This window comes from Electrophorus electricus, chromosome 2 (assembly GCF_013358815.1).
Source record: "Electrophorus electricus isolate fEleEle1 chromosome 2, fEleEle1.pri, whole genome shotgun sequence".
Classification (NCBI taxonomy): Eukaryota; Metazoa; Chordata; class Actinopteri; order Gymnotiformes; family Gymnotidae; genus Electrophorus; species Electrophorus electricus.
In genome coordinates, this window is record NC_049536.1 from 25,203,419 (window position 1) to 25,227,912 (window position 24,494).

General features: G+C 39.8%; 4 protein-coding genes across 7 annotated transcripts; 1 reads left to right on the forward strand and 3 right to left on the reverse strand.

Moving 5' to 3' along the window:
* Nucleotides 1–280: 280 nt before the first annotated feature.
* On the reverse strand, nucleotides 281–2,784 carry LOC113577225 (spermine oxidase-like). Its single transcript, XM_035534430.1, has 3 exons — nucleotides 1,622–2,784; nucleotides 1,363–1,546; nucleotides 281–583 (listed from the first exon to the last, which is right to left on the reverse strand). The coding sequence occupies exons 1-3, from the start codon at nucleotides 2,782–2,784 to the stop codon at nucleotides 449–451; spliced, it is 1,482 nt and encodes a 493-aa protein (XP_035390323.1). The 3' UTR covers nucleotides 281–448.
* A 3,722-nt stretch (nucleotides 2,785–6,506) lies between these two features.
* On the reverse strand, nucleotides 6,507–11,996 carry LOC113577205 (spermine oxidase-like). 4 transcript variants are annotated; one of them, XM_035520784.1, is made up of 6 exons: nucleotides 11,016–11,996; nucleotides 9,036–9,088; nucleotides 8,867–8,921; nucleotides 7,539–8,760; nucleotides 7,277–7,460; nucleotides 6,507–7,105 (listed from the first exon to the last, which is right to left on the reverse strand). In XM_035520784.1, exons 4-6 carry the CDS (start codon nucleotides 8,738–8,740, stop codon nucleotides 6,971–6,973), a joined length of 1,521 nt encoding a protein of 506 aa, XP_035376677.1. In that variant the 5' UTR covers nucleotides 8,741–8,760; nucleotides 8,867–8,921; nucleotides 9,036–9,088; nucleotides 11,016–11,996; the 3' UTR covers nucleotides 6,507–6,970. The 4 variants fall into 4 exon arrangements, with proteins under 4 accessions (XP_035376677.1, XP_035376674.1, XP_035376672.1 ...); XM_035520781.1 differs by lacking the exon at nucleotides 8,867–8,921; XM_035520779.1 differs by having other exon boundaries at nucleotides 7,539–8,921.
* Nucleotides 11,997–12,021: 25 nt separating this feature from the next.
* ybey (ybeY metalloendoribonuclease) lies at nucleotides 12,022–13,848 on the forward strand. The gene is made up of 4 exons (XM_027009724.2): nucleotides 12,022–12,624; nucleotides 12,755–12,886; nucleotides 12,963–13,031; nucleotides 13,361–13,848. The coding sequence occupies exons 1-4, from the start codon at nucleotides 12,415–12,417 to the stop codon at nucleotides 13,457–13,459; spliced, it is 510 nt and encodes a 169-aa protein (XP_026865525.2). The 5' UTR covers nucleotides 12,022–12,414; the 3' UTR covers nucleotides 13,460–13,848.
* Nucleotides 13,849–14,215: 367 nt separating this feature from the next.
* On the reverse strand, nucleotides 14,216–24,151 carry usp37 (ubiquitin specific peptidase 37). The gene is made up of 24 exons (XM_027009717.2): nucleotides 24,012–24,151; nucleotides 22,530–22,792; nucleotides 22,081–22,246; nucleotides 21,839–21,933; nucleotides 21,630–21,745; nucleotides 21,356–21,433; nucleotides 20,340–20,425; nucleotides 20,149–20,242; nucleotides 19,822–19,977; nucleotides 19,612–19,743; nucleotides 19,355–19,478; nucleotides 18,881–19,086; nucleotides 18,443–18,560; nucleotides 18,118–18,197; nucleotides 17,848–18,012; nucleotides 17,477–17,524; nucleotides 17,239–17,368; nucleotides 16,564–16,780; nucleotides 16,161–16,321; nucleotides 15,894–15,954; nucleotides 15,647–15,762; nucleotides 15,470–15,539; nucleotides 15,121–15,259; nucleotides 14,216–14,959 (listed from the first exon to the last, which is right to left on the reverse strand). Exons 2-24 carry the CDS (start codon nucleotides 22,701–22,703, stop codon nucleotides 14,878–14,880), a joined length of 2,814 nt encoding a protein of 937 aa, XP_026865518.1. The 5' UTR covers nucleotides 22,704–22,792; nucleotides 24,012–24,151; the 3' UTR covers nucleotides 14,216–14,877.
* Nucleotides 24,152–24,494: the final 343 nt, after the last annotated feature.

Here is a 24,494-nt window from a genome sequence, read left to right on the forward strand (position 1 = left end):
AACTAGTAGTAAATTGACAACTTCCACATTACTTCTTTGAAAACTAATAAATCATGAATCTAAGTATTCTTTTAATTGTCAGTCAGAAATTTCCATGATTAAAAATGATTTTAATATTATCATATTTTCATATCATATTTTCTATGCTTGACATTGTCTTCTAGTTTGGTCACTATCACCATCCTGCAATGTATGAATATATACAATGTATAAGGAATAAAATCTGTAGAATTTCAGTGCAACTGCAAACCTAACATTAGGTCAAATGATCCCAAATGATTTGACCTCTAAACATCAAGACAGAATCTTATTCACTGTACTCCCACAACTTTAGCCCATGTCCTTGAACGATGCAAAGAACATGCTTACATAAATCATCTGTTATTGCAGTTGTAAAATTGCAGGGTCTTGTGATTTGTTTAAAGAAAGAAAAAAGGGTAATCTGCTTCTATGGACAGAGTGCCTTATCAGAATAGTGGTTAATGAGTCTCTGTGCTTCTCTGATCCCTGAGAGGTAGGCTCCATGTGTGGTGGTGTAGAAATTCACATGGGTAGCTTCACCTGCAAACAGCACCTGCAACGGCTTCCGAGAGAGACAATCTATTATCTTAAAGGTAATTTTCTTTTTTGTATGGATGTTGTATGTTATTGGCCTGGTAGACTTCAACAACACCAGTGGCAAACATTCTAATATACTACAACAACACGGGTGGCAACCATTCTAATATACTACAATACCATGGCAAGCACTACATGCACACACAAAAAATGTATATGCATATGCCCCACCCTGAAGATTAACATTTGTGAAGAGATTAATTCCACTCATGATTTAACATGTCTCACTATTGAGATGCAACTGAAGGCTGTCTTCGATGTGCAGAATACCAGAACAAGGCTGTGTACTTCAAAAGTACAGACACTCCTCCACAGCTCCATCAGCTGCAATAATTCTAGTCCACCGAGATGTGCCACACTAAGTTAGACTTTTTTATCAAAAACATGCACATAAGGTGTTGGTTATCCTGTTAATATTTCTTTGAGAAAAAAATATGTATTTGGTTATGTTTATTTCTACTTTATTATATGATAAACCATTGACCAGTTGCAGTTTTGAAAATGAAGGCTGTACATTGTTTCTGAAAAATGAATAAATAATTTAATTAACTTTGCAGCTATGCAGCCTGTTGTCCTGCCTTTATAACTCACTCCTTGGACATGAATCTCTAAAAAACATCAGCAGCAAATCAGTACTGATTTACAAAAAAGAAATAAAGATTTCATGCAAGCGTTACATGCACAATATTGTGCAACAGGTGTGAATTCAAAAATACTAACAGCAAGAATAGATAAATATGATACCTTGCTTTCTGAGGTTTCACTTTGAAGAGGAAGAGCTGCTGCAAGAGCCTTCTGTCTTCTCACCCCATTTACCCCCTTGGGAATAAATGAATAAGAGCCAAAGACCCAGGGGTCATGACCCCACCTGGAGATCAGTACTTGGGACACATCAGGAACGGACCAGCCAGTGAAGGACCTAAGCAGTCTTTCAAAATAAAAGCACCAAGTTTCAGAAATATGTACAATAGACCAAAATATATTGCAAGTCAAGATGACATACTTCACACAGGTATTTCCCACTTCACTGTCCTGCAGTGTCTCCATATGAAGGGCCTCTCTGCCTGTAATCCAGCCGCAGAGTACTGTAGGATGGCGAGCCACGGTGTCAAAGCCACAAATCCATGTCTTTTTCCAGCCATCCTCTTCAGTTTGTGAGCCATAGACTGCCTTATCCTCAGGCCCCTCATCCCACACAAGTTGGATTCCTGCACAGTCTTCTGGCCAGAACCTCTCGCTAAAACATAGGAAGATCTTATCTACTGTGCCAAAGCCAAGCCTCTCTATAGCATCCATCTTGGATTTTGGTAAGGCAGGTTCAAACATGGCTCCTGCATGTTGTTTTAAAACTCCTAATGACACAGTCACAAGGACATGGTCGGCCTCGAAACTTTCTTCATTCTCACAGATTATCTTGATGGGATGGCTCCTCTCTCTGCTCTTAGTACCCAGGGATATTTTATTCAGGTCCCACTGGATTCTCTTCACAGGTTTACTCGTCAGGATGATTTCTGAAGGAACATCTTTCAGAAGAACATCTAAAATTGCTTGGTAACCCCTTGAACCCAAGGAATTAAAGAAGTCTCCATCCAAGTCAATATAATCACTAATCTGAGATGCAGACACTTCAAACAGGGAAGAAGCAGCCTCATCACTGCATTCACTCCTCTTGCACCACTCAAAAATCCTTGGTCCATCTTCTGACATTGCTAAAGGAGATTCTGCAAAGGAAAGATCAAGGTAATCCCCCAGGTTCATGTCTCTATACTTGCGTCCTAGTTCTTCATCAGAGGCTTTAGTGATGAGTTTTTTAAAGAGAGAAACGACCTGGTCAGCAAGATTAACAGAGAGGTGTTTTCCACCATCCTTAAAAAAGTAATCACGAGAAGTCTCAGAACTGTCTTCAGATAGCAGATGGTGTTCTTTTGCTATCCGGAAGAGAGGGTTCCCTTTCTGCCCATGGATCCAATTAGCCCCAAGCTCAATAATATTCTCTGTGAATGGCTTAGTCGTGCACACCCTGCCACCTACTTGTTCATTTGCTTCAAGAATCTTGACATGCTGGAATCCAGCCTGAAGCAAACATGATGCAGCAGACAAACCTGCTAATCCTGCACCCACCACCACAATCATGGCATCTCTGGAAATCGCAGGGGCCACACTCATATTTGCTCTTTAACCACTGAGCGCAACTATCAGACTGATGAACAGACAGAATGCAATGACAGGAAAACCCAAAACACAGCAGTATCCAATTAAAGGGGGTTTAAGGCCGTGAAGAGCAGACTATAGGTGAGCGTAGTGCGCGATTCGGCAAAACTGAGAGGAGTATAAACAGCGTTTACCGAAGTCGTTCAGATCCAGGGTTAAAATCCAGGGGCAAAATTCAGGTTGTGTCCGAGGAGCTGTCAGGAAGCAGTGAGCAAGCCCTCGGTATACATGGCAATATTTCACAAAGATGAAAGGGTAAGAGGGTGGGAACAGAGCCAAGGATAGGGGAACAGGTAGGGCTGGTTTATATTTAAGTGAACTTGATGGCGTGTGCTGATTAACCCTAGTCAGAATGCCGAGTGTAAGTTGTGGACACAGGACAGTATTCTACAGTCTCTTGTACAAGTCAGAGAGTCCGTGTATGAAATAAACGAGTTTGACTGCAAAGCGCTTCTCAGGTCAGACTGTGTAACGCGTGGTGGCCCGAGTGCCAGAATGCAAAGACTCAAGCAACTGGGAGATACATTTATTTACATAAATGACAGCGGCACTCACGCGTATTACAAACGATAAACACGAACATGTAACGAATGACATTAATCAAACACGATGAACATGAATACATTTTTAACAATGACGAAAAGACCATTAACACTCAGCACACTTTGACACGGGTTTATATACATTTAGACGAACGAGGTGCAGGTGTGGTTATAAATAAAACAGCCCTCCCACCGCACGTGGCGGGCCAAACCACGTGACTCGGGGGAGGCGAGCGTTGCGTAACAAAAGGAGAACGCCATCAGTTTTGCTCAATTTTTTGCATCATTCACTGGTTTAAAGCTGGTTATGATTTTGAGCCCTTTGAAATGATTTTACTACCATAAATTATGTAGCCAGCGATAAGAAGCCCAATCAGAAAGTTGCCAGTTCAAGCCCCACCTTTGCCAAATTGTGACTGTTGGTCCCCTGAGCAAGGTTCCTAATCTCCTATTGCTCAAGTTGTGTTCAGTCAGAATTGTAAATTGCTTTGGATAAAAGTGCCTGATAAATTAAAAATGTAAAAAAAATCTGCAGGCCAGGAGCCTACTCAGAATTTATTAACAAATTTGCAGATTTCCTCTCTAGTCACTCTAGTAAAAATAGCCATTATTGTAGGTGATTTCAATATTCACTGTGATAGTGTCCAAGACCCTCTGAGATCGGCCTTTAGATCTACAGTGGTGTGAAAGTGTTTGCCCCCTTCCTGATGTCTTTTTTTTTTTTTGCATATTTGCCACACATAAATGTTTCAGATCATCAAACAAATTTAAATATTAGACAAAGATAACTCAAGTAAACACAAAATGCAGTTTTTAAATTAAGGTTTTTATTAAGGGGAGAAAAAAAATCCGAACCTACATGGCCCTGTGAGGAAAAAAGTGATTGCCCCCTAAACCTAATAACTGGTTGGGCCACCCTTAGGAGCAACAACTGCAAGATAACTGGCAATGAGTCTTTTACAGCGCTATGGAGCAATTTTGGCCCACTCATCTTTGCAGAATTGTTGTAATTCGGCCACATTGGAGGGTTTTCGAGCATGAACTGCCTTTTTAAGGTCATGCCACAGCATCTCCATCGGATTAAGGTCAGGACTTTGACTAGGCCACTTAAGTCTTTATTTTGTTTAAGCCATTCAGAGGTGGATTTGCTGGTGCGTCTTGGATCATCGTCCTGCTGCAGAACCCAAGTGCGCTTCAGCTTGAGGTCACGAACAGATGGCCGGACATTCTCCTTCAGAATTTTTTGGTAGACAGCAGAATTCATGGTTCCATTTACCACAGCAAGTCTTCCAGGTCCTGAAGCAGCAAAACAGCCCCAGACCATCAGACTACCACCACCATATTTTACTGTTGGTATAATGTTCCTTTTCTGAAATGCTGTGTTACTTTTATGCCAGATGTATTGGGACAAACACCTTCCAAAATGTTCAACTTTTGTCTCGTCAGTCCACAGAGTGTTTTCACAAAAGTCTTGAGGATCATCAAGATATTTTCTGGCAAAACTGAGACGAGCCTTTATGTTCTTTTTGCTCAGCAGTGGCTTTCCTCTTGGAACTCTGCCATGCAGGCCATTTTTGCCCAGTCTCTTTCTTATGGTGGAGTCATGAACACTGACCTTAACTGAGGCAAGTGAGGCCTGCATTTCTTTGGATGTTGTTGTGGGGTCTTTTGTGACCTCTTGGATGAGTCTTCGCTGCGCTGTTGGGGTAATTTTGGTCAGCCAGCCGCTACTGCGAAGGTTCACCACTGTTCCATGTTTTTGCCAATTGTGTATAATGGCTCTCACTGTGGTTCACTGGAGTCCCAAAGCTTTAGAAATGGCTTTATGACCTTTTTCAGACTGATCGACCTCAATTACTTTGTATTTCATTTGTTCCTGAATTTCTTTGGATTGCAGCATGCTGTCTAGCTTTTGAGGATCTTTTGGTCTACTTCACTTTGTCAGGCAGGTCCTATTTAAGTGATTTCTTGATTGCGAACAAGTGTGGCCGTAGTCAGGCCTGGGTTTGGCTAGAGAAATTGAACTCAACTTTCCAAAGGTGTGATAAACCACAGTTCATTTATGTTTTAACAGGGGGGCAATCATTTTTTCACACAGGGCCATGTAGGTTTGGATTTTCTTTCCAATAATAATAAAAATCTTCATTTAAAAACTGCATTTTGTGTTTACTTGTCTTATCTTTTTCTAATATTTAAATTTGTTTGATGATCTGAAACATTTAAGTGTGACAAATATGCAAAAAAAAAAAAAAAAAAGATATCAGGAAGAGGGCAAACACTTTTCCACACCACTGTGTATTAGAATCAATAGGTTTCCCCTAATGTATAAGAGAACCCACACACTCTGATGGACGTATGCTTGACTTAGTACTGACATACGGTGTAGACATAGAGAACATAGTTATACTACCCCGGTCGGATGCCATCTCAGACCATTCCCTAATTTAATTTGAACTACATATGAGCCACAATATAGTAAACTCGCCTCACTATCATACCACACACATAATCACGTCAGCCACTGCACCTAGATTTATTGCGAATCTCCCAGACTTATCATTTGCGATGTCCCCTGCTGTAGCCCACCACACCGCCACCCCAGCCAACTACCTCTCTGTTGGACGTTCTCTTGCTGGATGTGCGAACCATCAGGACAAGACTAGGACCTCTAGAAAATTGCACTAGACATTATTTGCTTTAGTTTTATTTTATTTAATTTTATGTATTTGTTTATTTATTTTTCTCTTAGAAGTTTTATTATTGTGGTAACCGTTTTCGGCCAGAGGAGGATGGATCCCCCTTTGAGTCTTGGTTCCTCTCAAGGTTTCTTCCTCATGCTCTAGGGAGTTTTTCCATGAAACTGTTGCCCTTGGCTTGCTCACTGGGGGCTTGGACTTGGACATTTGTAAAGCTGCTTCGTGACAACATCTGTTGTAAAAAGCACTATATAAATAAATTTTGACTTGATTTGATTATAAATGCAAGACGTCCTGGTCTTTTAGAACTTCTTGTAAAATGCCAATCTAAATCTAAGACTAAATCTGTCAGACTGAACACTCTAACAGAGTATCTAACAGAGACTAACAGAGATGAATTGATGAGCCAAAGGAGGAGAACCATTCTAGATGGCAGAGCAAGTGGACATTAGTTAAATTTAATCTCATATTTGTAAATCTCCAAAACATTAAAGTAAGAAGTGAGAAAACACCAGTTTACATAATGTTTCTTACAATCAAGATCACAAATTGTAGCTTATCAGAATTTCCTTTTTGTTCCCTCAAGGACAAATTATTGCTGCTTGACATTGTCTTCTAGTTTTGTCACTATCACCATCCTGCAATGCATGAGGATATACAATGTATAAGGAATAAAATCTCTAGAATTTCAGTGCAACTGCAAACCTAACATTACGTCAAATGATCCCAAATGATTTGACCTCTAAACATCAAGACAGAATCTTATTCACTGTACTCCCACAACTTTAGCCCATGTCCTTGAACAATGCAAAGAACATGCTTACATACATCGTCTGTTATTGCAGTTGTAAAAATGCAGGGTCTTGTGATTTGTTTAAGGAAAGAAAAAAGGGTAATCTGCTTCTATGGACAGAGTGCCTTATCAGAATAGTGGTTAATGAGTCTCTGTGCTTCTCTGATCCCTGAGAGGTAGGCTCCATGTGTGGTGGTGTAGAAATTCACATGAGTAGCTTCACCTGCAAACAGCACCTGCAACGGCTTCAGAGAGAGACAATCTATTAACTGAATATTTGTCAGAGATCTAAAAAAATAAGTGTGTGCATTGATATATAAATTCAAATCATACTGCTTTCAATAAACAGCTGTATGTAGCTCAATTTATTTTCACACTGTAATACTGAAATAATGAAAGAAAAGCTCCAACTATACCTTACTCTCAGGGAGTTTACTTTGAAGGGGGAGAGGTGCAGCCATTGCCTCGTGCTCCTTCACCCCATTTACCATGTGGGGAACGAATGTATAGGAACCAAAGACCCAGGGGTCAGAACCCCATTTGGAAATTAGTACTTGGGACACATCAGGAACGGACCAGCCAGTGAAGGACCTGAGCAGTCTTTCAAAATAAAAACAGCAAGTTTCAGAAATATGTTTGTTTAAAATACTGTAGGCCAAAATAAATTGCAAGACATACTTCACACAGATATCTGCCACTTCACCATCCTGCAGTGTCTCCATATGAAGGGCCTCTCTGCCTGTAATCCAACCACAGAGTACTGTAGGATGGCGAGCCACGGTGTCAAAGCCACAAATCTTCTTAAACCATGTCTTTTTCCAGCCATCTCCTTCAGTTTGTGAGCCATAGACTGCCTTATCCTCAGGCCCCTCATCCCACACAAGTTGGATTCCTGCACAGTCTTCTGGCCAGAACCTCTCGCTAAAACATAGGAAGATCTTATCTACTGTGCCAAAGCCAAGCCTCTCTATAGCATCCATCTTGGATTTTGGTAAGGCAGGTTCAAACATGGCTCCTGCATGCTGTTTTAAAACACCTAATGACACAGTCACAATGACATGATCGGCCTCGAAACTTTCTTCATTCTCACAGATTATCTTGATGGGATGGCTCCTCTCTCTGCTCTCAGTACCCAGGGATTTTTTATTCAGGTCCCACTGGATTGACTTCACAGGTTTACTCATCAGGATGGTTTGTAATGGCAGACTCTCCAAAAACACATCTAAAATTGCTTGGTAGCCGCCAGGGCCTAAAGAGTTAAAAAAGCCTCCCTCAAGAGCAATGTAATACCCAATCTCTGATGCAGACACTTCATACAGAGAAGAACTTGCCTCATCTGTACATTCACTTCTCTTGCACCATTCAAAAATCCTCCATCCGTCCTCAGAAGCAGCTAAAGGTGATTCAGCAAAGGCAGCATCAAGATACCCCCCCAAACTTAGGATTCTATATCTGTCCTCAAGTTCTGACTCAAAGGCCTTAGAGGTTAATTTACTGAATAAGGAGCACACTTGATCAATATTGCCAGCACAAAGCAGCTTCCCACCTTCCTTAAAAAAGTAATCACGTGGAGTTACAGAGCTGGGCTGGCACATCACTTTATTTGCTGATATCCCCTCAACCAGCAAATCATGATCTTTGGCCAACTGGTAAATTGGGTTTCCTTCCTGTCCATGGATCCAGTTTGCACCAAGCTCTATAACATTTTTGCTGAATGGTCTTGTTGTGTGGATTCTACCTCCTATTCGCCTGCTGCCCTCAAGGATCTTGACATTCTGGAATCCAGCCTGGAACAGAAGAGATGCTGCTGCCAATCCTGCAAATCCTGCTCCCACCACCACAATCTTGGCATCTCTGGACCCCACGGAGGATACACTCATTGTATTGGTCTTCCAGATAGCTATGGAATGAGCATTCATGTTTGATTTGACCATCTCTTACACATCACATTTATTTATTCCATTTTTCGCTAACTCTATAAAAAGAATTATAAAAATGATACTTACAACAGATATTCCGTGAACAGTGTTACGACTTCTTGCTGTGTCAAATAGCTAGCTACTGACAGGTTACATTTATAGGGCAGGTTATTACATAAGTGATCTTTGGAACTAATCACTTATATGCTGTTATGGGATGATGTTATAAGTATAATGACTATGCCAAGCAACCTACCTATGTTTCCAATGATGCTAGCCTATAGGTCCTCACTCCGGACTTCCTGGATTCTGTAATCAGTGACAATTTATGTCATAGAACATGTAGATATTCAAATTCCAGCCCTCAAGCTCCACTGTTTATTATGCTGATATGAATACTGCCAAAGATAGTTACTTATTCACAGCTTATTTGTTGGATGAGGTTGGTTGCTTATTCGTAAAGGGAGTGTTCACGTTAATTATTTGATGTGGACTTTGTTTTACAGACATGAAGATGAAGATGTGATCATACATTTGTTAAGAATTGATTCTGTATCTCAACCTGGATTTAGACTAGCCCAACATCATTTCACACCTTAAAACTAACTGGAAACCTGGCACATTGAGCAATAGGATACAATGGCACATGAAAAAGAAGCTGAAATTCCAGATCAGTACTGAAGACTTTAATGACATTGGCCAGACAATAAGAAGTTGACCAAAGAGAAGAGGTCAAATCCTGTTTAAAAACAAACAAACAAACAAAAAAAAAACTACAACAAAAACAAAAAAAACTGATCTTTGGTTGACCCAAGGTGTGAGGTGTGAATGTTGCTTTAGTCAATGATCATTTCTCTTTTAATTCCATTGAAGTTGCCATTAAAAACACAAATCAGGCTTTCATAAAAGAACAACAAAAAATTTCAATTCCAGTCATCCCATTTTTCAGAGGAAAATGTGGGTCAACAAGATTCTGGAGCTGTTAACAGAAAGAAAGCTATGCTTCAGTAATTGCATTTATAAAAGGAAACTGCTGCTATGGAACTGTCTAAGACAAACCATGTGCTACTGCAAATGTAAGCATTTTTTATATTTTTCATCATAAATCAATCATAATACATCCCTTATTTTGTGTTAAGATGTAATCTTCTCTCAATAACTGAACTGTAATAGTTTTTGTAAAGTAGTGTTGTGACTTTATGCTAAAGACATTTTGCTATGGATGTAACTTTGCTTTGAAAAGTACTGGGGATAAGAATGTGGACTGGTGCCTGCATTCAGTTCAGCTGACCCACAAACTTACATTCCCTTCAAGAAATCAAGAGGAATCCGTTTAAATTTTCCAATCTGATTCATTTACGTATGTGCGTCATTGCTCAGTGTAGCATGTTGCCAGTTAGTTTTGAGGTATGAAATAATCTAAGGCCAATTTAAGATCATATTTTCTTACAGGACGTGACCTCTTCTACTTGGTTAGCTCATTATTTGCCTGGCCCAGTCATTAAAGTCCTCAAACTTGATCTGGAATTTCAGCTTTTTCCATGTGCCATGTTGCCAGTTAGTTCTGAGGTGTAAAATGATCTTGGACCAGCCAGATTTTTCTTACAGGGTAATAGGACTTCATTACAGTGAATTGGGCTTTCAATATGTCTCACCCTTGTATTCATTTATCTGTGTGCACAATGTGCCATGTTGACAGTTGTGATGTATTACATCACCATGGGCCAGATTCAGATCAAATTCTCTTCACATAAAGATATTTGTTCCCTAATGAAAAATTATTGCATGTCTGACCTGTGGTTATTTAAATTCTGAAACCTGAAATCTAGAATTTCTTCTGATTAACTTGTATAGAATCGCTGAATGTATCATGTTCTCAGTTACGTTTTGATGTATAACATCAACAGCTAGACAAAATAAATTTATCTTACGAAAGAAATGTAACCTAAAACAATTTGCATACTGAAATTACATTATACACTTGGAATGAATTGAAATAATAAATATTTCCCCAAATATTTTAATTACATTTTAATCTCATTTTTACATTCACAATATCAGTATGAGAAACAGAATCAATTTGTGATGACATCTTCATTTAGTATATAAAACAAAGTGCGCAGCAAATATGCGAGGTGAATACTCCCTTTACGAATAAGGAGCCAACTTCAGCCTCCGAATAACAAGCAGTGAATAATTCTCCAAAATAATATGAACCTGCGAATAAGTAACTCACTTCGTCGTCGTCTTGGGGTTCAGTTTTTTCGGCATTAGTACGGATAACGATATTACCGAAAACAGCTAGCGTTCTTGGGTTAGCGAACTTTTAAGAACTCTCTTAACTGTATTACGACACACCAAAACTAACAACTGCACACACATTTAATTTAAGCGCGTTTTCACTGTAATTTTTTTCTGGACCCAGGTCAGCTTGCTCCGCACGTTCAATAACTTTGAGAAAGTGATTGTTGAGAAAGCGGTGTCGAACCCGAGCAGTTCAGGGTACCGATCTCTGGTCCATCCAAAAACGGTGGTCTGGGGTTCGCTTCTAGGGCGGTCAAGCGTGGACACTCTCTGCTCCCAGCGCCGCTGGGGGGATGCAGACTCGGTTCATTTTGTAATGCGACTGCTTCGACGCATCTTCCTCTTGGTGTATTTTCTGAGTAAACGCATACTATCCAGATAAACGTTTTAATTCCTTTTTTTCTCAGGTACCTTGTTTTTGGCACAGCACCGTGCGGATTAAGTTTTTGTGTGTGAAAGCAAACCAGCGCTAAATGAGCCCCTCCCTCACACAATCCCCGAATCGGTCCTGGGTGCAGAGTGAAGTATTCGGGACAAGCGTGAAAACGCCCTAAGTTTCACTTATCTAATTAGCTACTGACAGTAGCCTATGTTTAGTAGCTAGCAAGGTTGCCAAACAAAGTCCTGTTGCTATTACACTTCCTCCTACACTTATAAAATCGTCGCACACAACAGGCAATATTATGAACGATAACCGAGAACTCGAATGGAATGACCGACCTAACTAGCTAAAAATTATTTATTAATTTATTAATGGGACATAAAAAGATATGGATGGTGAGCATTGTCATAGTTACAAGCGCAACTATGTAGTTATTAAAGCCTACACATATTTAAAAAATACAAGCAAAATGAAACAAGACAGGCCACATGTTAGCTAGAGAAACAATTATTAAATATTCTTTATGATTACCCATATACCACACGATTTGCGGATTTCTCTTGCAAAACATGGCAACCTCGTTCACGGTGTAACGTCCATTCCACTCTGAAGGAAACAAAGGCCAAATCTCCGACGATCCACTTCAAGAAAACAAATGCTGGCATTTTGATTGATGTTTAGTCTTTTCTCGCTCGAATGAATTAAAAACATCTGTTAGCTAACTGATTTCGCTGAGCATTTATTCCACAGTTTATGTTACTTTATTATGGAAGAATAAAGATGAAGTGTCGAGTCACCTTGTGACGGACATTAAGCTAACTGTAGCTAGTTAGAAAGCAAGCGGACATTGCACATGTAAACACCGACTTCTAATAACTTGCTTATAAAACGAGAAAAGTACACGGATTTTTTCCCAATCATCTTGACTTGACTTGACCTGACTTGGATTATGGGTGTAGTTCTACGCAACCTCCAACACGTTGTTCCCCTTCGACGTGCTAGGCTGCGCAAAAACGTAGAAATAGTGAGACATATTTTGGGCATTCAAAAATTTGATATGAGCATAATTTGTGTAGATAACCCAAAGATGCAACGTATCAACAATATCTACAGGAAAAAGAATATGGCGACAGATGTACTTTCCTTTCCATTTTATGAGGTAAAGATTCCTAAAGAAAATCCTTTTGTCAATGTCACGTTACAACGCTAAAACTGTTAAATCGAGTGTCTACGTAACTTGCGACCCTTTTCATTCTTTCTTCGATTAAAAAGACGCTTGTTTTCCTAAGGACCTAAGACCAGGGAAGCTACCGTGTGCCGTTCACAGAGATGAGTATAATCTAGGAGATATATTCTTGGGAGTGGAATACGTAATGCAACAGTGTAAAGAAACGTCCTGCGATTTTCATGGGACCCTGACAGTAAGTACCTCAGTCATGATATAAAAATAGTTAAACAAGTTGCATGAAAAGCGTCATGGCTTCTCTTGTCCCACAGGTAGTTCTTGCACATGGAATCTGTCACTTGCTGGGATACAGACACGAGACAGAGGAGGAGTGGGATGAGGTACAAAATGAGTGACGTAACGCAGAATAAAAGCCTCAGTGAATAATAGACAAAACCAAAGTGCTATCCCGCTGCATCCAAGTTGTGCTGATAAATTGCATAAAATGTATTCGAAAAGTACGAGGATTCTAGCTTATGAACGAAAGGATGCATGACTAACTGTGATTCACTTAAACAACTTTAGAGGAATATCACATATTCGGCTAAAACTAAATTTATCCTGTAATAATGCTAAAAAACATAGTAGTTGCACTCCATTTGCTGTAGATAATAGTTCATAAAAACGAGTTGTATTATAAGGTAGCTGTTTAAATTTGTTCTATTGACAGATGTTTCAGAGAGAAAATTACATCCTAAGTGAGTTCAACAAGCTAACTGGGAGTCATCTTGAGCCTCTAACCAAAAGATGCACACGACAGGTGACATGACACTGGAGGGAATGGGTTGAAGGAGTTACTGGACATCAAGTCAGAATAAAGACAGACAGTCACCTCAACTTTGCTCTACCACTGAAACATTTGATTTAATAATTAACATTCAAACAAAGTCTGCATTTTCTTTTTCTAAATAAATTTTATTTCTAAAATGTTGTTTAGGAAGTCAAAGACTTAATACTAAGCAACTAATTAAAGTTTATACCAGTTTTTCTGAGAAAATGTTCTTTATAACACCGGAATTCACTATTCAGCCCACTCTTCTGTTAATGCAATCAAGATGACAAACAGAAAGTGAAAACAGAAAAGCATAAATAAAAGTTCTGGAGATGTGATTACCAAACATATTAAAACAAGAGACAATATAACCAGACAGTGGCTTCCAAAAAAAAAAGTCATAAAATAAATATTCACATCTGCTGACCTCACAAAACGTAAAGTCACACTAGAATAGCTTCTCTATTCAGTAAAGGATTATGCGTTGTGTCTGTCTTCATTCTAAGGAAAGACATCCTACCCAAATTGGCTGTGCAACATCCACAATATAAAGCTCTATCTGGGAGAGAAAGAAAATATACTTTACTGGGTGTATATCAGAGGGTCACAAAGAAACCTTCAGAAGGGTCCTCTTAAAAAAAAGACAAGCTACATCAATCTTTTAGCTTGTTAGATTATATTTATAAAATATGATTAAAATAGCAATAAACAGTCTTCAGTAAAGCCTTGAATATAAACTGGAACACCCCCCCCCCCCCCAACCCCCTCATCGCTATATGACAGACATAAAAGCCAACTGGCAAAGTAAACATTGCACCACATTTTCAGCTGCATATCAAACAGGAAACAGATGTCCCAACATCACCCCCAAACATAGAAGAATAAATCTTTATATTTCAATAGATCATAAAGGATTTTGGAAAAGTTGAAAAAGAAACAGCTAAAGGACAAATACTCCCTGACCTCAAACATTTGCTCTGAAATTATTAATGCATAAAATGTTCTGCTGTGCCAAGAGACTTTATTTCATTAAATGCAATACTGAGCAAATAGGAAGAATTGAAAAAATAGATTAACAAATGTCTCGAGGCGAAATTTCATATCCTACAGAATCCCAAAATGCATTCATTATGTTAATTTATTTCGTTGGTGTTGTCATAAACTTTGTTATATTTACACAGGCTTACAGAACATAAATACTGCTCTACTTTAGTGACAATGTTCCACACCAAGGGAAAAAAAGGAAAGCAAAAAGAAAAGTGCCTGGAGTAAGTGAGTAAGGAGGGTGTATGGACGGTGATCAGTAGTACTGGACAGAGGTACAAGTTCTACACTAGACTCGGCTCATCCGTCCATCACTCCATAGACCCATCGCAGCAGCACAGGACTGCAGGTAGCACCTGGTATACACAGTCTCATAAAGGTTGCAGAACAGTGCGGCTGGAATCAGTGGTTCCTCCTGCTCTCTCTAACTCTGACAGCTCCTCAAACACATTCCTAAGAAGACAATGTTTAGCATCAGAAAAACACAGGATCTGTACTGCTTCCAAAAAAAAGTTTTTCAAAAGGTTCACTATGGATTTCCCAATAAAAATAGGTGTTTTCCCCCCTTAAGACATTAGCAACCATATACCATGTCACATATTTCTGTTCCTTACTTGTGCATGTAGAAGAAGATGTATCCACTCCTGTCTCTGTCTCTCTGCACAGTGGCCTCTTGTGTCCGGGACACATCTAAGTCATTGTAAGTGAGCCAGGACTGCTTCTTCATATCATAAACATCAGTGATGTAGTGGCCTGAAGAGAAAGAAGGATCATGGTCAATGACACTTTAAATAGATATTAGAATTTAATCACATTTTAAGACAAGGATGGAAACCCTGACATGAGAGCAAGCACCAACCATGTCTACTTCATGATGAATCTATTGAACCTCATTTAACCATACTACTTTAGTGTATTGTATGAGATCCTGTTCCAAAATTATGCCATGTAGCTTGGTCATACCTGATGATGAGCTGGTGCCAATGTGACTGACCACACTAATGAGTCTGAAAGAGTTTGCAAGCTCTCCACTCTGCAAAGGAGACAATTAACAACTAGCAATTGTAACTTGATGTAAAGTTACTGCCATGTGGTGGTTCAAAATAGAGAGGTACTTGATGGTCTCAACATCAGTCTTACCTCAGCATTCCTCTTCAGTTCCTCTGCCTCAGCTTCACTGTACTCCATGTCTAGAGCATCCTCATTGCCTGAATCATCATCAGAGCACAGCAGCTCAGGGAGGGAGTTGTTGAACTCTGAGAGAATCAATGATGAAATTTAAAAAAACCAAAAAAAAAAAACCAACCATTCTTACTTCTGAGCAAGAAACCATCCCAAGCATTTGAAATGATACTGAAGTAGAGCAGCTCAGTCCCTACTTCCCTACCTTGCAAGCTGAGCTCCGTAGCTCTTTTTAGATCGTCATCCTCCCTCATCTCCCTCGCCTCCTGTGCATGCAAGACACTTCCTAATATTAGCCATTTACCTGACACACAACTGCTTATTACTGCATTATGTATCTCAATCCCCACCCCCCCAAAAAAAGGACCCACATGGGCATTTTACAATAACCCAAGTCAGCATTTGCCATATACAATTACACTTATTGTCATGAAGTTAAAAATACAATTAATGGGAAACCAAAAAGCTATACATGTTCTTGCAGGCTCTGGGCGAGAGCCTGCTGCAGCTCCTGCTCCTCACGCTCCTGGTCCAAACTGTACTGCTGCATCCAGTCCAGCTCGCCCTGAGTACCATCTGGAGTCTGGTTCTCCTTGTTCTCGTCCATGGTCAGGTCCAGGGAACCCAGCACATCTGAGAGTTAAAAAACAAGTTTCAGAGGAGGAGAACAACAACAACCACATATGCACAATCTTTTTAACCCTTGTACACAACACAGCCTCCTGCTGCAAAAGAAAATAGATTCTATGTACTACACACCATTTAAAAAAAAAAAACAACACAAACACACTGAAGATTCCCACAAAACACTGTTAGAAGATCAAAGAAAAGAAAACGAAATGATTTGTTCTGGGATCTCTGTACACTGCCTATACCTCCAGATGGTTTGTCTCCATCTAGCAGATCCAAATGGTGAGTCATCTCCTGAGCATCTGTATCACCAAACCCCGTGTCAGGGCTGCTTGTTGGTTCATCATCACGGGGCACAGAGGGACCAGCATCGTGCCGACTCATCTCAAGAACAGCAGCCAGCATTTCATCGTCATTCATGCCTGTGAACTCTGACTGCTCCACTTGACCACTCTGCTGCACCTGGGCAAGAAGATGGCACTTCAGTTACATGCACTCCAAAATAATTTAGCTCGAATAAGAAAGAGGGTCCATACCACATTTTCACAATATATTACCCATTAGTGCTGCCGTTATATTTAGTTACTGTTCAGTATTGAGCGTAGACACTCTATTGCGATTAACCATGATTACTGCAATACATCTAATTTTATTCCAAAAGCTCCAGTGCATTCAATGCACGGACTACATGTTTATCAAAAAAAAAAAAAATTCATAGAGAGGCATAAATATGATTAAGTACCATCAGGCTGAGCTTCACTCTGCAATAGTGTTGTATATGACCACAGCCACACACCCCTGCCACAAGTCTCATTTCAAAAACAAAATTAAGGCATTTCCCCCTTGCCAAAAACTGGTTGGAATTCTCATCAACCAGCCTTCTAGTATGTACCAAATCAAGAATAAGCCTATCGGCTCACCTCCATCCTTTCATCATCTGGGAGGGATTCACTCAGTCGATGTTTTCCACTACCTTTCCTGATTAGTTCCTCTTCACTATCAGAGTCACATAAGACACTTCCTGTGTTTTCAGACTTTATAGACCCTTTCCTAAGAGAATAAAAATAATGGGATCAAGTGATAACTTGTTATATTTCAGTTATATCTCAAAGGGAATAAAATGTCATATCAGGATTAATGAAAAATTTATTGCCTTACCGTAACATAGAGGAGTTGACAGATTGTGATGTTTTCAGTGTTCTGGACCTGCGATGACATGTAGTGCACAACACACAAACGAGTAAGGGACCAAGACACCAGTGTGCCATGACTACCAATTATTGAATGTAGTTGGGCAAAAACAAAGAAAATAATTTTAAATTTCAGCAATTACAATAGGGGCTTGAACCCTAAAAAATAAAACAATGCATTACCTTACAGTAATCTTATAAGAGCTTAATAATTAGCTGGCAAGTTGAATCAAGCAGGTGAGCTCAAAAAGTCTAAACTAGGCAAAGCAGAGGTCCATCAGCACTGAATGTCCCTGCTGTACCAGAGTTACAGAGTTTAATTGATGAGCGGAGTCTCACAGTGCTGTGTAGGCGCTCCAGCCAAGGCTGAGCGGGGGCCGTGTATTCTCCGTGCAGTGGGAGAGCAGGGTGAGATATTTCGGGATCAAGACCTGCTGGCCCAGCTTGCTGTTCAGAGACAGCTGAGCGTTGTAACTGTACCGCTTCAGATGAAGAATCAGCACCCTGACCCAAGAGGAAAAAAAAAAAAAAAAGGGGGGGGGGGGTGTCAGCTTCCCTTAGACATGAAAAATAAGCACATATAAACTACAATAATGTGTTCTAGATTACCGGGGCAGCCTGCTGAATTTGTGTGTAACTGTAGCAGCTTTCCCATTACACTTCTCACATGAATATTCGATTTCTTCCATCTATAAGGAATGAGCAACATAGTTGCTGGTTAGTACTAATTAAATCCATATAAAAGTTAACAGTATTTGGAGAGCAAGTCTTGCTCGTGTTCAGCGCTGCAGCAGTATAAAAAAGTAGGAGAAATTGTTATTAACCTGTCATTTCAAAATATTTGAGAAGAGAAGAACAAAAAACTTTTGGTTTTTTTGCACAGTATTAATATGGAGATGTGAAAATTTCCCTTTGTAGGAACATGCAACCCTACCCTGAAGAAGAGATCCAGTGAGTCCTGGATGGATCTGAGAGGGAGGGTTTTCTTTCTGCGAGGCAGATCTATGGATAGGTCATTGAACCGCTCGCGTTTTGTCACCACCTCCCCACAGCTGAGTTTCATGGGGTTAAAACCACACAGCAGCACAGATAATGGACATAGTTAACAGTTGCAATGTAAGAGAAATGAAAAAAAAAGTCAACTCTTTAAAAAAAAAAAAACAAATGAAAATGTTTCCAGGGTAATGTTTATCAAATTTTTTTTACTGCATTCTTAAGCCAAACTCTCATGAGTTTCCCAACTACATATTTTACACAAGCTGCCAGCATGCTACATCAGGTGCCATGCCACTACTTCCTTTTGTAAAAACAAAATTTAAAAAAATATATAGACAATTGTGAACAATTAAATGCACTTTGTAAGACATCCCACCTTTTACATGTGATTGTGTGCTGCACTTCGAATTCCATGTTGACGGTAACAGGGCACGTGTATATGCGAGCAGTGTCTGTGTCCTCCGTTAACCGCGTGCCCTGAGGCTCATCCCAGGCTGAGTACTCACTCTTCCAGCTCTTGTTGACTTTCTCCACATCCTCCTTTAGCTGATCCAGACACTGGCTCAGGAACTCGTGGGCATCCTAGAAGGAAAGTTTTAAATCACGTATTTAATACAATCTTGCCTAGTTCCAAATGCATCTTAAAAATGAAGGTACCAAGGCAAATCAAAATGCATTATACGGTTTCATTCAGAGGATCAACCCTGTTTCAAGGGAACCATTCTAGTGCACAACTAGCTAAGAAGGTAACCTCTCATCTTCGTGGGTTTGAACGCTATGTTCTCACCTGCACACTCCCAAATTAGGATTAGCAAAGAAGGTAAGAATTAAACTGATGTGCCCCTCTTACATTTTGCATATAGCCAGAAAAGCGTTCAGCTGTAGATGAAATTGCATTCTTGACCCTCCTCAGCAAATCTTTCTTCACCTCTGGAGACGAGTTATCTTTTTTGGCAAGCAGATGGGCAAATCGCCTAATAGAGAAAAAGCAGCAAGGAATTATATTACAGGCTGTAATTTAAAACAAAACAATAGCTCATGTCTGGTGTTTCTGAACCCTTTTTAGGAACCCACAAGTACTGTTTATAGATAGCAATGCAACTGTACCTCAACAGGGCATTGATGGGAACCCTCCTCCATGGGATACCCTGTTTCAGAAGGTCGTTTGAAAAACAGGGCAGGCTGAAAAGTGACTGCAGTATGGCATTCATGTAGCAGGTGTTTCCCAGGTTGGAGAATCTAAAGGAGAGAAACTGGTCATTAAACAAGCACCTGAAAAATCAAAGTGACAAAGTGAGTGATATTTAGGACTCTGACCCCTGCAGAGGTGGCTGAGGTTGTGTTAGGGTGGAAGGTCTCGGCTTATTCCAGCCTCCATATTCCAGAGATGTCCGGACTTTCTTAAACGGAGTGGAGTGATTGGGCAGCATGAGGCTTCTTTTGGCAGAAGGGGACTGGCTTGTGCTGGTGGACCTTTAATAGCAAAAGTCAACTTGATAAGAGCAAATGCTCAATTGTTGGCAATTCTTATTTGTCTAAGAGAAGAGCAGCATAACACTCAATCTTACGTGTAAACCACCAGGCTGTCAGATCTGAAACAACTGTAAACTGAACTAGAGTAAACATACATCATATGGTCCTTACCTGTCCAATAATGTATGTGTTTGACTGTAATCTTTAGTTCCTGTCCTGCTGCCATAGAAGGATGATGGCTGGAGGGGTGCTGATGCATGGGGAGCTATTGGTGAGCAAGTGTTAAAGACCAAAGAATTAATTAAAAATCAAAACAAAACCGCACCTCTGGAAAGAAATTAATTAGCACCATGAGTACCAACCTGTCCTGTTCTCCTCTGCCTGCTTCAGCTTCTCTTTGCAGCTGAGCAGATACTTCCTGGAAGGGTCTGCGATGGCCTTATTGTTACTAGACAGAAAAAAAATTGTTTACAAATGGGCCCAGTATTTATGTATTCCAGCAATACATCTGTGCTTTAAATATGGAGTAGGTAATTTTGTAGAAACCATCAAGACTAAGATAGTTTATGCAAATATCCATTCAAACAAAATCCCACTCTACCTTCAGTGCTCCCCAAAAACACATGAACACACACTGCCTGACAACAGCTGGAGTCCACAAGAGCGCACATTAGAGAGGAGCACAACATAGCATTTATCCCTATATTCAACCAGTTCATGTCTCATAATGCATGTAAATAAAGGTTATTTCTAGTAGCCACACCTGTCAAGCTAGTATGTTAATATTGCAAAAGATGAAGTCTCATTGTTGGCTAGCTTGCAACAGCTAGTTGCAGTAATGTTAGATATCACGCAAAAGCTAAAAACACCAACCAGGTTAGCGATTCTACACAGCCAAAGTTGGTTTTGAATGTTTATTTTTAATCTTCAGCAAATTTAATCAATCAATGCTTGCTGATGAAACAGCAGCAATACCTAGATAACTACTGCTGGAAAGCCACACAAGTGTTCTCTGGTTTACATTTACATCATTTGGCAGACGCACTTGTCCAGACAGGGATTTACAGAATGAAATGAAAATAAATAATAAGCAAGAGACCATCAAGATTTCAACAAATATAACAAAAACATGCTTCTACAATTAACTACCTACTCCACCATTACAGGATAGGGATAATACTAATAATAAAAGTGTCTACTGTCTAAGTGTTTAATGAAGTGTCAGAAAATAATGTGACGTGAACCCACTGGGTTTGTACCAATTTATTCATTGTGTTTAGCCATCTTGCACACAGCTGAGGATGTCTGAATAATCCTTGAACTGTGGAAATTGTTCTTTTAGCTCTGATTTCTGAAGCTACTTGAAAGTCATGACTACCTAGAAGAGTCATTCTCTTTGGGGTAGTCTTCATTCAGGTCAGTATCTGAGTTTATCAACCTCTTCCTCTTCTCATTCCTTAGGAAGGCACACAGAAGAACACCTCAGTTATATCAAACCATGCAACTGTGCTACCCAATCCATCAATTACTTGATGTGCTACACCTACCCAATCCATCAATTACTTAAATGTTAATTAACAACCACCGGAGTAGCAAAATATCACATTATAGAAACAGCCACAGAACAGCAAAATGAGTTAAACTTCACAGACCTGTTCTCTGAGAGTCCACTGCGCACAGGTGTTGATGTTACTCGGCTGGGACTCCCAAGAGGCTTCCGCGGAGTGCTTTCCTCTCTGCTGTCCAAGCTTGACCGCCTTTGAGTTGCCTTGAAAGCATAAACAAAATACACAGAAGAAAAATTACAATGCCAGAAAGCAACTGGCATTTAATACATTCATGAAATGTGCATATACACTACCTGTTTTTCTGACTGAGATAAACCGGATTCATTCTGCGCTGTTCGGTTCCCAAGCACTAATCCAAAACTGGCACTCCCCTGGTTTGTCTTAAGAGCTAAATTAAATAACAAAAAGAACAAGTTAATAAAAACATGAATAAAAAGGAATCAATATTTCTTAAAAGAGGTCACTGCCTTAAAAAAATCATCCCTCCAAATTTGAAAAAATGTAATATACAATTATATTGATTATTTACACATACCCATTTGTTTAGCCTGCTTAATTGTTTCAAGGTAGTCCTTTAATTTTTTTCCAACCATTGTGGACATTTTCTCAAATATGACAACACTTGAGTCTTTCAGTGTCAACGACAAACGGCTAAGGTTGTGCATGGAACCCAAAACAACATTCTTCACATTGTGGTTTAACTGTAACGAAAAGAAGCAAAATAAAAAGTTTAAACTGCAATGCCTTCTTTTTTAAAAAACTGTTTTATCTATACAAGCTATACTATTTAAACTGTTTTATCTAACAAGTAGTAAGAACATATTCTTATTTACAAATGACCCCCTGCAACACAGCAGAAACTACCTGACTGACAAAGGCATACAATAAGGAAAAAGGGAAAAATGCAATCGAAGTTATATACCAGTCAGCTTGTGGATATGTGTACAAACGTGATGGTGGGGGTGTTATATGGCAATTACATACCTGAAAATGTTTTGGGGTCCCACCACTGTTGAACTTCAATACTAGGTTTACTTTGTTGTCCCTCTCGTGGATCTCAAATATTCCCTCCCTCCATCTGCTAGTGCCCACATCCCGACTGATGTAGCGAATGCGAACAGCGCCACCGCTGGACATCTTGGGCACTACAACAGCCATTAGTGCGTCAACTGGACAAGGCGCTCAAATTTTCGGCTTTCAATACTATTGAGGACGAGCAGATGAGGCCAGTGCTCCTCACAAAAGCCCTAACAATAGAGAAAAAGACACATTGAAAAAACACTAGAATGACACACAGTTAAGTGTAAATCTCTACTGGAATACTATACAGTTTGAGTTACATTACATGACAGAAATTGAACAAATGTGCATTTTCACAATAGCAAAAACAACATACGGAATGCCGGGAAGCTCTAACAGATTTAGGAGTATTGCATTTTCAGTTAGAAGAGTTTAAACTGGAACGCAACAAGATAAATTTAGCTAACCAAATTAGCTGATTTGTAGCTAAACGTCCAAGAAGAAATTAGTCGGTCAAATTAAACGAACCTCTAAACACTAAAACTAAGGCTGTTTGTGACCTGTCCAAATGAGATGTTAAAGAGTGTGTTCCTTGCCTGACACTTATCCTAGAACAAGATATAGCTGATGTTCCGTTAACACAGCTTACATAGATAACGCTAGCCAACAGTCTATTAAATCAAACAATTCAACGAATAATGAGTTTCTCTTTTACACTCCTCTAATATCCCATCAATATGAAGGTTGTACACATTATAAGGTAACCTAGCTAGGTAGTTAAAGTTGTAACATTAAAAAGTTAGCTAGCTATTCTAGTTCGCTTGTCAGTCTGGGTCAAAACAGAGGAATAGTATTCAAATAAAACAAAAATGCTTTCTTTAGTTATAGCTGTATATGTTTAAAAGGAGAACAATCTGTCAATAATCACAGTAAGATAGCTGGCGTTGACTACCCAGCACAGCTAGCTTTAGCTATGTCAGGCATCTACCATGCTAGCTAAGATAGCTATCCTAGCTACGTAATCTTGCCTGCTGGAGATACTTTAGAAGTCGACACCATGAAGAATAAGAAGGCAATTAGTCAAACAAAAAAGAAAGAAAGAATCAGTAATAACGAAACACCACATGAATAATCAGATGCTGGTAGGTCTGATGGCGCTACTAGAACTCTACATACAAAATAAATAGAGTAAGCTAGCTGGCTAGCTAGCTGTCTATCTAATCAATTACATGTCATGGCTAGTGGTTCAAACATACAAACAGTAGCTTGTAGCTAAGCTAAGAAGCTAACTTAAGCCAAAAATAACTGAGGCCGTACAGATGTAAGTTAGCCAGCTAACCTAGCGAGCTAACGTGCTAGCAATACATGACTTGGTAGTGGTTATTTTGCTTGCTAGTAATTTGAGGGAACCTGCCAGTTCCCTCCCAGAAAACAATAAATACGTACCCGTTTCCAGGCCAAAAACGTAACGAAAAGTCTTTACAATTAATATATCTCCCAAACAAGCTGCAACGGTTGTGGGCGAAAGGTGCCGGCATGCGGTGGCCCAGTGTTGTGTTGTTGCTGGTCCACGACGTCGCGTTCTGGCAGGCGATGATGGCGGGAACGTGAAAACTCACAGCGGAAGCGAGAGGCGAGGAGAGATCTCGCGAGATTTGCGAAGCTCGTGTGTATATTGTCCCGGTTGGCGTTAATGTAGTTATGCACGCTATTATGTATTCCAAAGACTTACTAGCCTGTCCAGCAAGGATGAAACAGTGGGCATCCGTAGGCTATCAAAAGCAAAATATAGCTGCAAAACGATGAACTTTAGAAAATGTGTTGCATAATGTTGGCAAAGTGCCCTCTGCACAAATAAATAACCCTATCCAGCTCAGTCTCATTTCCCATCATTTTATTGTTTGTTGTATTGTTCCAGTCTCATGCATG

What these genes read in the sequence shown, in the direction of transcription:
- LOC113577225 (XM_035534430.1), bottom strand. Translation starts at nt 2,784, where the DNA reads ATGAGTGTGGCCCCTGCGATTTCCAGAGATGCCATGATTGTGGTGGTG. An exon ending in GTGGGAAATACCTGTGTGAA is followed by an intron (nt 1,547 to 1,621) that starts GTATGTCATCTT and finishes TTATTTTGAAAG; the next exon opens with ACTGCTTAGGTCCTTCACTG. An exon ending in GTGAAACCTCAGAAAGCAAG is followed by an intron (nt 584 to 1,362) that starts GTATCATATTTA and finishes CTCTCTCGGAAG; the next exon opens with CCGTTGCAGGTGCTGTTTGC.
- LOC113577205 (XM_035520779.1), bottom strand. Translation starts at nt 8,794, where the DNA reads ATGGTCAAATCAAACATGAATGCTCATTCCATAGCTATCTGGAAGACC. An exon ending in GTGGCAGATATCTGTGTGAA is followed by an intron (nt 7,461 to 7,538) that starts GTATGTCTTGCA and finishes TTATTTTGAAAG; the next exon opens with ACTGCTCAGGTCCTTCACTG. An exon ending in GTAAACTCCCTGAGAGTAAG is followed by an intron (nt 7,106 to 7,276) that starts GTATAGTTGGAG and finishes CTCTCTCTGAAG; the next exon opens with CCGTTGCAGGTGCTGTTTGC.
- ybey (XM_027009724.2), top strand. Translation starts at nt 12,415, where the DNA reads ATGGGTGTAGTTCTACGCAACCTCCAACACGTTGTTCCCCTTCGACGT. An exon ending in ATTTTCATGGGACCCTGACA is followed by an intron (nt 12,887 to 12,962) that starts GTAAGTACCTCA and finishes CTTGTCCCACAG; the next exon opens with GTAGTTCTTGCACATGGAAT. An exon ending in CAGAGGAGGAGTGGGATGAG is followed by an intron (nt 13,032 to 13,360) that starts GTACAAAATGAG and finishes TTCTATTGACAG; the next exon opens with ATGTTTCAGAGAGAAAATTA.
- usp37 (XM_027009717.2), bottom strand. Translation starts at nt 22,703, where the DNA reads ATGGCTGTTGTAGTGCCCAAGATGTCCAGCGGTGGCGCTGTTCGCATT. An exon ending in CAGATGATGAAAGGATGGAG is followed by an intron (nt 16,781 to 17,238) that starts GTGAGCCGATAG and finishes CTTCTTGCCCAG; the next exon opens with GTGCAGCAGAGTGGTCAAGT. An exon ending in TACGGAGCTCAGCTTGCAAG is followed by an intron (nt 15,763 to 15,893) that starts GTAGGGAAGTAG and finishes TGATTCTCTCAG; the next exon opens with AGTTCAACAACTCCCTCCCT.